Here is a 14,274-nt window from a genome sequence, read left to right on the forward strand (position 1 = left end):
TCACCTGAGCCTTGAGCAACTGCGATGTTATTTACTGTCGACAGCTGGTGGCAAAATGTCCGCCCCCTGAGATGGACCAAAATGGGTGGATTTTGATGCTTAATTCATATTCCACAAATGCAATATTAATTAGAATTCTGTGTTTAACTAGTGGGAACGCATCCAACATATTTTTGCAAAGAATATTTTTCGGCTGACTTTCCTGAGAAAAGTGGTCGAAGGATGATGAGGATCAACCTTCCAGGAAGAAGCCGAAGGTTGAATGGGATAGTGAGGAAAGTCATTGAAGGCAGATGGAGAGGATGATGTAGAAAATAGGCTTACATGGCAAAGGTTGATAGACTGGGGTGACCGTTTAAAAGGAAAATCTGTAAAGATGCGATTCAGAAGGTTATATATGCTAAACTTGTGGATATAAACACATTTCTAAACAAAGCTGCCAAATTAGGAGTGTTATATTTATTGTATACGTCAATATAGTATGTTAAATCCAAGTCAAAATGCCGTCACAGTTTTACAGAGGAGCTGACAATATAACATAACTCAGCTAAATTGATACATAATTCATCTGATTTGTCATAGAATCTCCCACTAATCCCTGGACCCACTCACCAGCATCACCTCCTCTTTGCGTGTTCACGCAAACTGTCCATTTCACACGCACGCAGCAACATATCACCAAATGCCTCTAAAAAAGCAAAAAGAAAAGGCTTTGAGAGAAAAACTGTAAAGATGTTTCATCTGTGGAGGGTCTGGCGACTTTTAGAAAATGTCTTGCCGTTCTTGTGTCGTGTGAGTGTTTCTCCACATAAGAAAATAAAACACTTTAGTGTGCATACAGAGGCCGGTGCCCATGAGGTGGTGATCTTCATCTGTTACATCTTTTTGAGTAAGTCCCAAATATGCCCTGTTCATCACTCATAGTGAGGCGTGCTCGACTTAGAGAAGGGGTGTCCAAACTACGGCCCGGGGGCCATTTGCGGCCCGCCGTCCATTTTTCAGTGGCCCGCGGCATATGCTAAAAATGGCATTTGACTAAGTTAAAATATTTTACAATACATTTAATTTTAATACAAGTTCTATTAAAGGTTATTTTAGCTAACAAAAACTAACGAATAACTAAAACTAAAATTCAAAAAACAATTTCCTTAAGGAAATAAAATAAAAACGAAAATGCTTTTTAAAAAAATGAAAACTAACTGAAATTACATTTTATGTTTACAAAACTAACTAAATCTAACTATAATTTTAGCAAAAACTTCCTTTCATTTTAGTCTTTGATAATTAAGTTAATGCATGAGACTTTGCGGATGACTTTAAATGTAATTTTTTGTCGATTTATTTTGATCTGAACCAGAATAATGACATTTGAAAGTATGTCACATAGCTTTATCTATCCTTCCCTCCTTCCTCTCTTTAGTTTTTCCTCTGGTCACTTGAGATCTTAATTTATTAGAAGTATGAGGTTTCTGGGGTTGGCATAAGACTCTGGTTTTGTAACCACGCAGGAGGGGTCTTGTTGGTGCTGGACTTCACTTTGATGGATTGGATGTACTGGCTTCTATTGATCTCACTCTGCCTTATCGATCCTTCCCTCCTTCCTCTCTTTAGTTTTTCCTCTGGGCTCTTGAGATCTCGCTAAATTTGCTGGAATTTAGAGGCTTCCGGGGTTGGCGTAAGACTTTGATTTTGTAATCATGGGGAAGGCAGGAAGTGTTTGGTCGGTGCTGGATGTCACTTTGATTTACCTTTCTTTTCTCTTTATTTCTTTTTTTTTCTGACCTTTTCTCTGGTCTCCTGACCATTTAAATCTCACGACTCTGGCAAGATTCTGAATACCTGGTTAAGGCGAAGGGTAATGGGATATTTATAAGGTTTTAGGTGAATGAATGAGTATAAATTTATAAGTATTTGCACGCACGCACACGCACGCACGCAAACGCACGCAAACGCACACACGCAAACGCACGCACGCACGCAAACGCACGCACGCAAACGCACGCACACATACACACACACACAACAAAAAAAAAAAAAAAAAAGAAAAAAAAAAAAAAAAAAAAAAAAAAAAAAGAAAAGAGCAATGATGACAAGACGTTGAATCGGTAAGACTACCGAATGAACAATTCTGAGCTCTTAGAAAAAAAAAAAAAAAAAAAAATAAAAAAAAAAAAAAATAAAAAAAAATGAAAGTATGTCACATAGAAGTGACATCATCTAGCAGCAACCAATAAAAAAACACTTTCAGATGACGTCGCTCCCATGGTATTTTTTAAATATTGCCACAAGTAATACACGTAAAAAAAAACTAAAACTGAGCATTTATTAAAACTAATAAAAACTAACAGAACCACCCTGAAAACTAATTAAAACTAACTGAATTTAAAAAACAAAACTCAAAACAAAATAAAAACTAAATTAAAAAAATTCCAAAACTATAATAACCCTACTGCCATATTACAAATAAATTGGTTTATGTACTATAGCATTTTTCTAAATATGCAAAAGCACAAATAAATTATTTGTACAATTTTTTTTAGGACTAAACAATTTTTGTTCCTAACATTACGTGGCCCTTTCATCATTCTGATTTTTCCGTATGTGGCCCCTCAAATGAAAAAGTTTGGACACCCCTGATTTAGAGTGTGGTAGAAAATAGAATTTAAAAAGTATATTTAGCAATAATACAGAAGCTGTACCCTGCTAAAGACGCCAGCGGATACTACTTGGTCCATAGCTAAGTAAGACGGACCTCTAATCCGGTAACCCACGAATCAGCCCCATCTGCTTTTCGCCCGGATGGTTACTGGAGGGAATGTTTTGGATTGGCTGACTTGTTCTGTGGCAGAACTTGGCACACACACGCTTCTGTTCAGTTTATCTCTGTGTACATACTTCTCAAGGCGCTGTTTTATCTGGCTGAACAGGCTTTGTTTGGTCTTGATATCTCTTACCACAGCTTGTCTTTGCTTTATGGATTTCTGGCACCTTCTTTAAATAAGTGATAGCGCTTAGTAAAACACTCACCTTGACTTCTCTGTGAATGTTTTTTTTGTTTTTTTTGTTTTGTTTTTAATGCTTGTCGTTTAGTATTTACATTTGATTCACCCCTGTAGCAAAATGTAACAATTTAACACCGATTAATGGAATTTAATTGTAAGTAATGTCATTAAATTCAATTATTTTTTTAATCACCTAGCACCATCATTAAATAGGCTTCAAGAAACAGAACTTTATAGTGGAAGACACTCCTTTATGCAAAATGATTCTGGCCTAATTGTCACGGACAGCTGTTTGTTCTAATAGATTCTGGATGCCTTTGCCGAAACACGTTTCCAATAATTAGAATCATGTGGAGAGGAAGAATGCTTTTTTGTAGCGCTGCCAAGCCTCCATAAGTGGGCTCTTTCTTAAGCCGGAACTTGGGCTCTGTGTCTGCGTACACGCTCCACTCATTTGAGAAACACCTGTCAAAGCTGTTTGAGAACGACACGATATTTAGACGCATCGAAAGCTTTGGTATGCATGGCACACACCGCTATAGGATTTAGCCAACAAGGTGTTGCTATAGCTCTTCTGGCTCTGAAAGCCTGACAGAGAGAGAGAGAGAGAGAGAGAGAGAGAGAGAGAGAGGGAGAGAAAATAACGTTTGAGGGAATCCCACATTTTGGCAGCCATTCTTCATTTTCACCACAAATCATTGCAGTGTATTTCTTGTCATTTTTCAAAGACAAACAAAAACAATCAATCTGTGAATATATATCTCTGCCAAGCCTAACCACTACAATTATAGTGAAATGCAGTCACATTACCTATACTTACATTATGAGCAACATTCTCCCATGTGCGTAAAAGGCACAAATATATATATATATATATATTTTTATTTATTTATTTTTATTTTTTTTAAGCAATTGAAACTGTTTCTGAAATGCACTTGTTGTGCACTTCCCTTTTGGTAGATTATCATTTACCCATGGTACATCCTTTATTAATCCAACCCTCCCCCGTCATTCAGTCCTACCAAAGAACAATAGCTGAGTTATCTCTGCGCCATATTAGCTGCGGAAAGATATGTATGCCCACAGACACCCCCCGCAGGAGCTGGAAGGAGACAGGAACGTCTATTAATTGTGTTTTTAATTCAACACTTCCAATGCAATTTGGTTGCTATAGCAATGAAGAAAATCAAGATAGTCATTTATGATCCAGTTGGATTTGCACACGAAAAACAAATAAATAAATAATAAAATCTGTTATCGGGTTGGATAATAGGATGACTAAAATTCACCGCAATAACTGAAGCCGAGGGTGTAATTACATTTTATGTGTTCTTTATGTCCCTACACCACAGCAGTGTGATGCATTATCATGTTACCCAGGGAATTGCGTGAAGACAGGAATTCATGCCACAGCATAATGACCACTGGTGTTACCTCAATGTCACTCTCCACCCTTACAACCACTTTCACTCTCTCCCGCCCTTGTTTTTTCTCTGGTAACATGTATATATATATATGGCCCAAAAAAACATAATATATAATAATATAGTGTAAAAACTATAAAGCATAAAAAGTAAAAATCAAACCATCAATTGAGATTACCCGGTGTGCCTTTATGCTACGACTTGTTGTAAAGGGTTTGTTTTCTTGAGAAAACACTAACATGTTTTAAGATGCCGTGAAATGAAGCCTCTTCTCTTTCTTGGCTCAAAAGAAAGGTCACAGCATGATATTGTAGAAATCTCATGAACAGCTTGAATTGCACCCTGTGTGAGACCCTGCTTTTGGTGCAGGCCCCAAACGCACACAAACTGAAGAATACCTTCTATTGTTTTTGGTATATACTGTAGGCAAAAGCGTGCAATTCTGACATATTTCATAGCTGGCCTGGAAGCATGTGACAATAACAGTGTTTTATAATGGCTTGTAACAACACAAGCAAAGATTTAGGATTGCCATACTTTGCTCATCACACCAGAAATGGAAGTTTTTGTGCCTGAATCCAATAATAGATTTTGATTTAAAAGATGTGAGTGCATTGAATCATTACACTTTAAAATCTACCGTCCTTGTACTGTGTCGCAATCCATGTAATCAACAGAAGACGTGTCAAATGAGTGGAAATTTTTCAAAAAAAAATACGTGCAGGCACAACTTGAGACCAAGGATGCTCACATCACTATTGTTTAGTATTCTTTTATGACCTTTTTTTTTTTTAAGAGAATATTTTTTATTGAAGCCTTCTTGTTTTTCACCGTGTTCCTAGACCCAGCGCCGAGTGACGTTCCATCTTCCAGATGGTTCCCAGGAGAGCTGCAGTGACAGCGGGCTGGGCGATCCAGAACCAAGTAGTACGGCCAGCACCTCCCAGGCTCTTCCGCTCAGCTTCCCCCATGAGGAGTATTACGAGCAAACATCCCCTAACAGTCGCACAGAGGGAGACGGAAACTCCGACCCCGAATCAAGTGAGTACTTACTTTTCCTCATAGTTTGAGATATTTCTGCAAGGCAACTTTTATTATTAAACTAAAGAGGTGTGTAACTCTCACTATTTCAATTTAAATTGCTATTCAGTATAACGATTTGGGTCTGAATGGCCTTTACTGTATATTTGCCTTGCAATTAAGGATGCTATATTTATACTTAATAAACAACAATTGATTTTCTCCTCACAAGGGATATACCTAGACGTGAGCGTTTGCAATTTATATTTATAGTAATTTAGTATTCCATCGGCGTGTGTTAAAATAAATATTTGCTCACCATTTTAGTGTATTGCTATCGTCACTTTATAGTTGTTTGTCTAAGTATTGTAAATACCAGTATGCAGCACTAAGCTGTCCAATTTGAGGGGAGTTATGCCTGTTTAATTTTGGTGGTGATTCGAGATGAATCAAATAATTCACAGGACAGCTGTCGCTATTTAGTTTGCTGCCCACTGATGTTCTCCATAAAACAGACCATTGAAGTCACAAATATAAACAACATAAAAAAAAAAAAAGGAATTAATTGGCTGACGGGGAAAGGGGCTACAACAGACATATACCCGCTATTTCACTACACCATTAGTACAAGAGATGAATCAACATAAATGTACCCCAGCAAGGATAAGTCTTTGGCTCCCAGTTCACTCTGCCATTGCCGCATATTGTACCGGAACACATCTCATATATATTCTGGTCAGTGGATGTTGTAATATTTTCTGTAGATCGAGTTCATGTGCAACATTGTAAGGCGTGTCAAACTATGAACGTGTGTCTTCATTTTCTTTTCCTTTTTTTTTTTTTAAATATAACTCAAATCTACAGGACAGGTCGGATTAAATTGCTTTTCATACGCTTTGTAGCTATTGTGTCATTGCTGTAAGTGAGACAACAGTCCTTGGTGAATCAGCCTCCCCAGCATCTGCGCTGACAGGTCTGGGCCCGGGGTGTCAGTGCGAGTGTGATTGTGAATACATTTGTTCGACATTAGATGGGACGGGTGACATCTCGTCGATGGCTTTCTGTTCATTTACATGCAAAGGTCCCTCCTATTTGGGATTTTTTTTTCTTCTGTTGTTGCTTTTTAATAGAAGACTGATGCGATGCGCCAGGAAATCTTAAATTTAGAAGACAAGTTGTCATTCCTATTCATTTACACACCTGTGAAGCTGTGACTTGTTTAAATGCGTGAGCAAAAGACACAACCGGTGATCAAACCTCTCCTTCACTGTAAAAATATTCGCCATGGTGACAGAATATTTTAATCCTCACACAGACTGAATTGCTCATCATCTCATTGATATTCATTGACATAAACATCTGATATTACATCCACCTGCTCGATCACTGCAGTTATTACCCACTTTACTGTTGCGATCATATTTGTGAAAGTACATCCATTTTTAAATGGAAGCCCACGCTATTAGGAGAGTATTTCTACATGGGCACAGTTGGGCAATTAACACATGTAATATAAGTTTGATGTGAAAGTCAGATCAAGCACATGTATTCCGATATCCTCAAATCAGGATCGAGCCGCTTGTAGAGTTAAAAAAATGAAAAAATAAAAAAAACACATACATTTGAGTCAGATATCTACGGAGCTCCTAAACTGACGTGGGGTAAATGCAAACCGAAATATAGTCATGAATTGGACTAATGAGAAAGTTTCTCATCCTAATGAATAACAGACCTCCCTCCAAATACGACTGCATTATAAGCACATGTACAAAAGTGGATGCACACAAACAACACACCAGCAGTGTGATAAAAGTAAAACACCAGTGGTAAATCAAAACTACAGTGAAAGCAGTGCCCATTAAATATGGTGTAAATTAGAGGTGCACAGACCATTTAACAAGGAAAACGATTGCCATTGCGGTAACACTTGTACTGAAACCAACAAGGGGAAGAATCAGACCTGGCTAACTCAACAGTGTGTATCGGATTAAAATATAATTGTGTTATTTACGCAATTGAGCACTTAGACATGCACTGTAAATCAAGCTTTTGTTGTTGCCATAGCGTCGCTAAATAAATTTTAATAAAAAATCCTGAGACTGCATAGTAGAACCGGTGAGGAAAAAAAAAAAGTTGGATCCTTTGCATTCTGACACTATTGGAGGTGAGAATGTTATGACAGAAAGGTGCCTCAGGTGTGCCGCACACCGAGCGACATGGCCGAATGTCCCTGAAGTGGACCATCATGCCACAAATTACAATTGGTGATTCTTTGACGCACACCAAGCTCCCTATTTTGCCCATGTGAGCGGTGTAAAAAATGGGCACATCTTCATTTTTGTGCCGGGGCAAGTCTAGTCTCTCTGGGAATGCCGGCAGACGGAGCAGCGACACCCCCGGCGCACCTGACAATTTGGTGAAAGAAAGTAGACTGTGCTCGGCATGAAAACGGGAACATCTTCATTTTACAAACACTAGTTTAGCTTGCTTGTGAAATTGGTAGTCCGTGCTGTGCATCGATTGGCGTTTGGCTAAACTTGCTGAAACAAAAATAAAATAAAATAGCACCCCTGACCACATGGGTGGTGGTGGTTGGAGGAGCCGGGAGTTTGTTACATTAACTGTAAATGCACTTTGCATTCACACCAGCAAATCCTTCCGCTATGTAGACCGGGCGAACGCCTCTCTCTGCTGTCTTTAAATGGATTAATGAGGGGAGCCGCTTCTATTTAGATGGGAGTTGGCTGCATTCCCTCCCACAGTGGCACACAACAGCACTGTACTGAGGATTAAGGTTTGATGATTATTATTTTTTTTTTATTTAACCACAAAAACTCAACATAATTGTCACGGAATAAGTTGATCATTACAAAGAGAGGAAACGAGCAAGTATAAAACAACTCGTGAGGATATTTTGCTAGCGACATTCAATGAAAACAGACTGTTTTCTGACTGAGTGTAACTTTTAGATGCCAAAAGTAACTAAAGTATAGAAAGCAGGACATCTTTGGTGATTAAAGCAACTGAATTTTAAGTTACGTTGTGCAATTTAAAAGCAATCCATGTGACATTATTGTGACAATGTAGTTCTCTCTTTAAGCATGCACTGTTATTAGGCCGCCCACTCTAGAAACAAAGTTCATGTGACATTTTATATTTCTGTTATTTATGAGTTAGAAGGCTGTTGATTTTATGGGCTGTTGCTACCTTCCCTTCAGGCTTACCTCACCACGCCGCCATCAGTTATGTGCTGTCAAGCGTTTAGTTAAACATTGTTACATTTTGTGTGTCAGCAAATTGCTGAAATCTTGAAAATCCGAACCACTTTAGAACAATTACACACACAGCTTTGGAGCAGTACCTTTTTACCAAATTGTGACACCGGTGGGGTAAAATGGCACGCAATGTTAATTTGTGCCTCTGTGGAGCGTGCATGTGTGCTGTCATAAAGATCAGTAGAGTTTGAGTCATCAAAAGTGACTTTTTTGATCCAATTAATTGTCATGCTGTTTTGTAATTTATTAAATAAATCCCTGCAATGTGTTCAGTTAAACAGTTTAGTCAGTAATGAAAAGAAGTACAGTATAATCTTTATTTGCATAGAATGTTTTACTGTTTGCATTTGGTAAGTATACTGGCTGTGATGAAAATTGATGCTGGCGTCAGGTTTTGTGAGTTACGAGATCCATCATGTCACAAAATCAAACCAAATCCAATCATTTAAACCATTTGCACTAAATCCCAGTGAAACAATCAACAACAACACCAAAATAATTGTGATTGATCTGATTTCTTGTTTTTATCTATCTTTTCTGTTTACTTCCCCTTCATATATCGTGTCCGTGGTGGGGGGGGTTGCAGTAGTACAGTACCATAGCTTGATCTGTGGCATATGGCTTTCAAATGACCAGCTTACACCTCGTCTGGCTAAGATCTAAATCTGCTATTAAAATAAGACCATCCCCTTTTTTAAGTCCTTTAAATACTGCAACTATAATAAGATTATGGTTTTAAATAGGCTTCAGTGACATATAAACTCAACTTATTATAAAAAGGACTTGCTTCATCTTAATAATAGATTTAAATCAATGTTTCATTTCTCCTTTTATATCTAAATCATTTTCACTATGCACAATATTGTGTCTGAAGCTTTTGCAGCACGTTTTATCGTTTTTGATGCCGGCAGACCAATAATCTGATTAAAGGCTTGCCGTGTGCACGTGGGAGTAACATTCTGAACTCTCAAAATGTTCATAATAGCTTTTCGACTTTTCCAGCTGACCGACTTATGACTACCCTTTTCCTTATGTATGGAAAAAGCCACAACACTTGATCTGGTGGGGGGAAAACCACACACACGCAGGCATCATGTGATGTTTTTTTTTTTTTTTTTTTTTTAATAATAGCATCTCAAACCTCTCCCCATTATGTCTCACAGCCAATGCCAAGCTTACACTAAGACTGGAATTCGACTGTCTAGACACAATCTGCCCATGAATAAAAGGATTTCATGGGAGTGTGAGTGTGATTGGAGCAAAGCGGTACCAACCTCACTTACACGAGTATAACTGTGTGTGTTTTACCCTTTATGCTCACTATTATGCGACAAACTCCTGGTGTGTACAGTTAACTTGCATTCATTATTCGGATCTCAGTTTCACTTTGAGGTTTCTCAGATGCAATTAGAAGTCATGAATGTGCTTCTTAATTACATTCATTTGTGCAAATTTCCGCTCCCCCATCGAATTTTTCTGTGGAAACACTGTGACACTGACCAATGGCATATCATTTGCAACGGGACTAAATCCATTCAGCATAGAACAATTAGCTGTAATTAGTATTACAATATCATCAGCGAACCAGGGGGAGAGACCGAGCTGACATGAAGGCAAAAGAGGACCCTTGTTCAGAGAGTTTAACGTCCACTGGAGCAAGAAGCAGATAATTAGTTGACCACAGGTTAGCAAGATGATCTGTTATGCATATATACATACACTAAATTCTACATATGTCTTTCTTTAAAATTATCAATTTTTTTTTTTTTTAGGAAATATTTTGTGTCATTGATAGAGATGCCCCTCTCAGCAGTGACATACTTTTCACAACCTTTCACTTTTGACAACTATAAGCATCAGTGGGCTAATTAAAATCAAAGTCCCGTGCTTAAGGCGACGTTGCTGCTGCTTGTAAAAGAAGGGTGGAATCATTTCTCATTTATTTTCCAGCATAACCTTACATACTGATGGGCACATTCTATTCTTTCATGATTACACAATTCTAATGACATCCTTTGAAAACTATGGCTTTAACTAGTGTTGTTCCGATACCGTTTTTTGGCTCCCGATACCGATACCCAGCTTTGCAGTATCGCCCGATACCGATACATACCGATACCTAAGGTTTTTTTTTCCCTCAACATGAAAAAGCTGTCCTGCCATTGGTTCAGAGCATTCAAGGGCCAATAGGATATCTTAGATCGGCATGCAGTGAACATGTCACTTACCAGTGAATGTCGTGCACCAGCAAGGCACAAGTTGCTGCATCCAAAATCCCATATTAGCGTTGGAAATAATGGTATCGGCATGTTAGTTGTGAGTAGTCACCGATACCGATACCACTGTTTTATTGCAGTATCGGCACCTCTGCCGATACCAGTATCGGTATCGGAACAACACTAGTTTTAACAGATATTGAGTAAAATGTTAACTGTGAATGTTACTGAAGACTCGGGATTATTGTACTTGCAATCGGTGAAATAAATGTAAAGTTGGCCGCTGTTGTAAGTGCAATTCTTTCAGATTCATTTCATTTTCTAGTTTCAGTGAAGATTGTTAAATGCAGGCAAGCTAACATAAATTAGTTCACTTAAATTTATTTTGTTTTGCATTTTTTTGTTCTTTTTTAGTTCTCAAGAAAAAAAAATAGTTCTGCTTTTAGGTTCCCTTGCTTCCATTCTGTTCACAATCTCTCAACTACTTGGGATGGTCAACAACCGCAATCTCCAGCTTGAATTAACTCATGTACAACTTTGTCCATTTTTATTTTCCTGAAAAGTGGAAGATTTGAAGAGGATTTTATCAGTGACAATATTCTGTCTGTGTATACTTCATTCATGCTACGCATAAAATGCTAGTGCACCCAATTCCTTTTTTTGTCGCAGTTATGCTACAATGTATGGGATAACATCTTCAAACTCCCTCTTCTTTCTACATCATTTGCACCAGTTTTCCCTCTGCTATATATTCTCGCTCATATAAATAAATAAAAGCTTTTGTGCCTTCTGGCTCCCAGAACTTTTTACAGCTGCCCCAGTGGGCCTGCAACAGAGCTAAATGAAGCAACAGTGAGTATTAACCTACATAGATTGGACGGTTCCTTTTAAGATGGTTTTATTTTTTTTTCCTTTTTTTTATTTTTTATTTTTTTCTGACCAGCGGGGGTTTAGAGCTGAGTCAGAAGGGGATTTAGATGGACTCATCTGTATCCTTCTCAACCGATTGGGATTTGGTGGAAGTGTTCAGTTCTCGGAGGTGAGGTGGAGGGGAATCCTTTTTTTATCTGGTTCAAATGCCACACTAGTCGTCTCAGAGAGAGAGAGAGAGAGAGAGAGAGAGAGAGAGAGAGAGAGTGAGAGACAAGTTATTGATTTGTCGGAGTCCAGTCAGCTTTCTGAAATCTCCCTCCACCCTCCTTCAAACTACTGAAAAGTGTCTTGGTCGAAACCTCTTTTCCTTCAGTGTTTGTTATCGGTCTCTCACCAGTGTCTCTGGTGATGTTGAAAGTAAAAACACTCACTTCAGGCAGTGGCGTGTGGTGGGTGGGGGTGGGGCAGAGAGCATCCAGACAAGCCCTCCGCCCCGACATCCTCTGTTGACGGAAAAACTTTTATGGCGCATCAAAACGCAAGATGAATCAAACAGTGAAAGTTATGATTGACAAAAAAAATTGCAAGCGGCATCCTTCTATGAGACGGGCATCCAGTATAAAGGAAGGCAGATTTATATGGACCGGCAGAATATTATGTCCGCATCCCGCCGATGATCATATCTCAAGGGGTATTATCCACATGTACAGGCACAAACAGTGCTGTGCACGCCCCTGAGATGTTCTGGATTTTAACAAGCAAAGATTGATCAAGATATTTTCAGACCTATTTATTTGCTATGGAGAACGTGTGGTGGAATTCACAAATTCCACTCCACATTTTCCCTTTTCTTACATAAATGAAATATCGTTGATGAGTAGTGTTAGCCCCAATCTCATTACTTCCTCTACACCCTCCAAAGACAAAAAAATCCCTCTCGGAATTGGGAATGTACTATTGCTATCCAATCCACTATGTCATCACCTCGAGCCGCCACAGCTGCGTGCTAGTTGCTGAATTAGATAATAATGTGTTTTAATCAATTTTAAAAATGTAAATTAAATACATTGAAATAATAAATAAATACATTAATAAAACAAATAAGATGTAGGATGTACTTAAAGGCTATTTTATTGTTCTATAAATACTTTTGATCCCAAATACATTAATGAAATACTAATTAAATACAATCACAGTCGGGCTCTAAGGTCTACAAACTTGGGTCAATTAGTGGAGCCTGCAGTTCAAAGCGAACATGGTGAAGCAGCATTTAGCTGTTAAATGGAATAAGATGCCAACATAAGTGAAGTCAGACCCAAGTGTAAAATATTTTAAATCCTGATGAGAAACTGTTTTTCCATACCGATGATTGAGGACTTTTAACGCATTTTTAAAATAAAAGATGCCTTTCCTTGAATTGGACATAAAAAAAAAAAATAAAAATAAAAAAAAAATAGAAAAAATAAATAAATGAATAAAACAACAACCCACAAATGACTGGGAGCTGTACAGCTAGGACACACACTATGGGACAATAGACTGTTGGAAATAAATTATTACCATTTCATGTAAGCTGTAAATGTGGGTCCGTACTTGCTGATAGTGTTTGGGCCAGCAGAGAAGGCCTTCAAGGCTCCGACTGCACTCCACTGCAGAATACAAATGGACACAGAACTTTTCAGATATATATTTATAGTTTGAAAACCATATATCATTTTACTTCCAGTTCACAATTACGTGCTATTTTGTATTGGTCTATTACATAAGAGCACAACAAAATACACTCGAGATTCTAAGGTCACAATACATGACAACTTTAAAGGAATATGAATACTTTTTTCAAGGCACTTCATGTTGCTGTAGCAACGCTTGCAATGTCATCAAAGGAATAATTTGCATTTTACATTTAAATCAGTGTAATTAATAGTTTAATGGCAAATTTCGCCATCGTATTTGACTTACACATTTCATCAGACACGGTTCACTGAAAATATACACCCAGTCGTGTGCTCAAAACATTTGTAATAACATTTGTCTAAGTAATACATGTTGGTATGTTTTAAAAGCCGATGCTGGCAGTAAATAGAAATAGAGTTTTAGTTTTTGGGTACTATTTACCAAGAGTACACACTTTTACCAGGACATGGAGAATATATGTATGACCTGGTCTACGAACAATTTCGTTCACAAACTACAATACATGTTTGAAGAAAAAAAATAACCTTGGTTCACACATTATTAACAGTTAAAACGTGGTCTTGTAATGGTCGCAGAAGGCTTTTTCTCATGCCACATAAATGGCGTAACGTCCGTACGTCATACGGTCTAAGTATCTTCAGTCTGCTAGTAAGGTTGTCTGAATGGCGCTTGTCCACTTCTGCATTTGAACTCCTAATGTAATCAATACATTAACTAGTATTAAATATTAATTCTGACTTTAGATTCTCATTTAATGGATTCCATG

The 14,274-nt window shown here is 37.9% G+C and overlaps 1 protein-coding gene across 3 annotated transcripts in view; it reads left to right on the forward strand.

The window, feature by feature from the left end:
- Positions 1–14,274, forward strand: part of pcdh11 (protocadherin 11) — a 156,817-nt gene that overhangs the window by 95,863 nt on the left and 46,680 nt on the right. For all 3 annotated transcript variants that reach the window (XM_077531811.1, XM_077531813.1, XM_077531812.1), the window contains one exon: positions 5,269–5,467. In XM_077531811.1, coding sequence (XP_077387937.1) covers positions 5,269–5,467 — 199 coding nt within the window. The remainder of the gene's footprint in view (positions 1–5,268; positions 5,468–14,274) is intronic.

This window comes from Festucalex cinctus, chromosome 9, assembly GCF_051991245.1.
Source record: "Festucalex cinctus isolate MCC-2025b chromosome 9, RoL_Fcin_1.0, whole genome shotgun sequence".
In the NCBI taxonomy this organism is placed as follows: Eukaryota; Metazoa; Chordata; class Actinopteri; order Syngnathiformes; family Syngnathidae; genus Festucalex; species Festucalex cinctus.